Genomic DNA, 1,950 nt, shown 5'->3' with positions numbered 1-1,950 from the left:
TAATTATTCCTCACCTGTCCAACTGACTGGAAATAATAAAAGGAAAAGAAACAAGTTGTTCATTGTCTACGACACTCAGAGACAAGACAGAGGCCATCTGGCTTATATTGGATGCCTTTTGCTGTGTGATTTCTTTTTTTTTTTGAGTGTGTTTTGTGTCTCTGTGCATACACCCCCTCACACACACACACACACACACACACACACATATATATATATATATATATATATATATACATCCATACATATTCATTGATACATACATACATATATATATATTTATAAACTATAAACATAATTAAGGGGTCAGCAACAGTTGCTTCACCACATACCGAAGTTCAGAAATAGCAGCTAAAGTGCTGAAACTCCAACAGATAGCATTACCTGTAACTCACAAAGGTAAAACAAGATAATGGTGTTTTCATACCGAAGGGCTTGGTAAAAATTATTAATTATTAATTTATTAATAAATTAATAAATTGATAATCCTTTACCCTTTTAATTGTAATAAATACATATATATATTTTATATTCATTCATATATAGATATATATATATATTTGTCAAAAAGCCCTAGTGATGGCTCAGATAAACAACATGTTGGCTCTTGTTAATGTGTTCTATGAGGCTATAAGCAATAATGATGCGGAGAGGGTTGAAGCTATTCTTAAATACTGTCGCGAGAACCACTGCTGTTACTATCTGGATCTAGATAAGGCGGTCTGTGTAGCAGCCCGCAATGGTGCTACGACTGTTGTGGAGATGATACTTCTCGGATCACGGCCCGTGCCTTCTCTGATCCACACAGATGAAACGGGTAAGAAGGCCATTCATCATGCTGTGTTAAATGGCAGTTTGGAACTGGTGAAAATTTTGACCAGGAATGGCTCTGTTCTCAATCGATGCGACTCTGAAGGGCAGACCCCTTTATTGCAAGCGTGCAACTGTGGGTTCACAGACATTGTTCGTTTTCTGATTAGCGAGGGTTCGCATGTAAACCTTTCTCGTAACCATAACGATGAGAGAGCCCTCCACATCGCAGCTGGTGCTGGTCACATCGAGGTGGTCAGGGTTCTGTTGGAGGAGAGCCGAGCAAATATAGAAATTCAAACTTTGTTACTCCAAGGTGGGATGACCCCCTTGCATAAGGCTGTAAGGAACGGACACCTTGATGTCGTTAGGTATCTGTGTGAAAAGGGGGCTAATGTTGAGGCACGCGATGTTGATAACAAAAGACCGATTCACATGGCCATAGACACTGATGCTCCGCAAATTCTTCAGGTTCTCATTGACAACAATGCAGACGTCAATGCTACAGATAAATTCGGTTCATCTCCGCTGCATTATGCCATTCAAATGAAGAGTCTGGAAATGGTAAAAATGCTTTTGGAAACAGAGAGGGTAAACTTAAACCAGCCTAACAGGAGAGGGGATTATCCTTTACATCTAGCAGTCAATCGCAGATCTGAAGCCATCACCTTAGCATTGGTAAAAGCTGGTTGCAATATTCATGTGATATCACCGAACCACGAAACACCATTGCTGCAGGCAGCATCTATCGGTAGCTACGTGATTGTTGACATTTTGCTGCGACAAGGTGCAAATGTTAATGCGCAGAGCAACGATCGGTTGACGGCGTTGCACAAGATACAGTATGCACGTTGTAAGTATTTTCGAATTATCTTTTTTACCTCCATTTTGGTGCCAACTTTTTTCTGTCACCTGATTTGCCATTAAGTTCTGATTCAGCATATCTGTTTATCCCTATCATCATCATCATCATCATCATCATCATCACCATCACCACTATCTTTATCATCATCATCATCATCATCACTATCTTTATCATCATCATCATCATCATCACCACTATCTTTATCATCATCATCATCATCATCATCACCATCACCACTATCTTTATCATCATCATCATCATCATCATCACCACTG

The 1,950-nt window shown here is 39.5% G+C and overlaps 1 protein-coding gene across 1 annotated transcript in view; it reads left to right on the top strand.

Annotated features, from left to right (window-relative positions):
• The first annotated feature begins 6 nt into the window (after window positions 1-6).
• LOC106872836 (alpha-latrocrustotoxin-Lt1a) overlaps window positions 7-1,950 on the top strand; it is a 21,995-nt gene continuing 20,051 nt past the window's right edge. Inside the window, exon 1 of the mRNA XM_014919968.2 lies at window positions 7-1,663. Within this exon, the coding sequence (XP_014775454.1) occupies window positions 580-1,663 (1,084 nt within the window). The 5' untranslated portion in view covers window positions 7-579. The remainder of the gene's footprint in view (window positions 1,664-1,950) is intronic.

The sequence above is a fragment of the Octopus bimaculoides genome, chromosome 27 (assembly GCF_001194135.2).
Source record: "Octopus bimaculoides isolate UCB-OBI-ISO-001 chromosome 27, ASM119413v2, whole genome shotgun sequence".
In the NCBI taxonomy this organism is placed as follows: Eukaryota; Metazoa; Mollusca; class Cephalopoda; order Octopoda; family Octopodidae; genus Octopus; species Octopus bimaculoides.
Note: the sequence above shows the minus strand (reverse complement) of the source record. Positions and strands in the feature narration are given on the sequence as shown.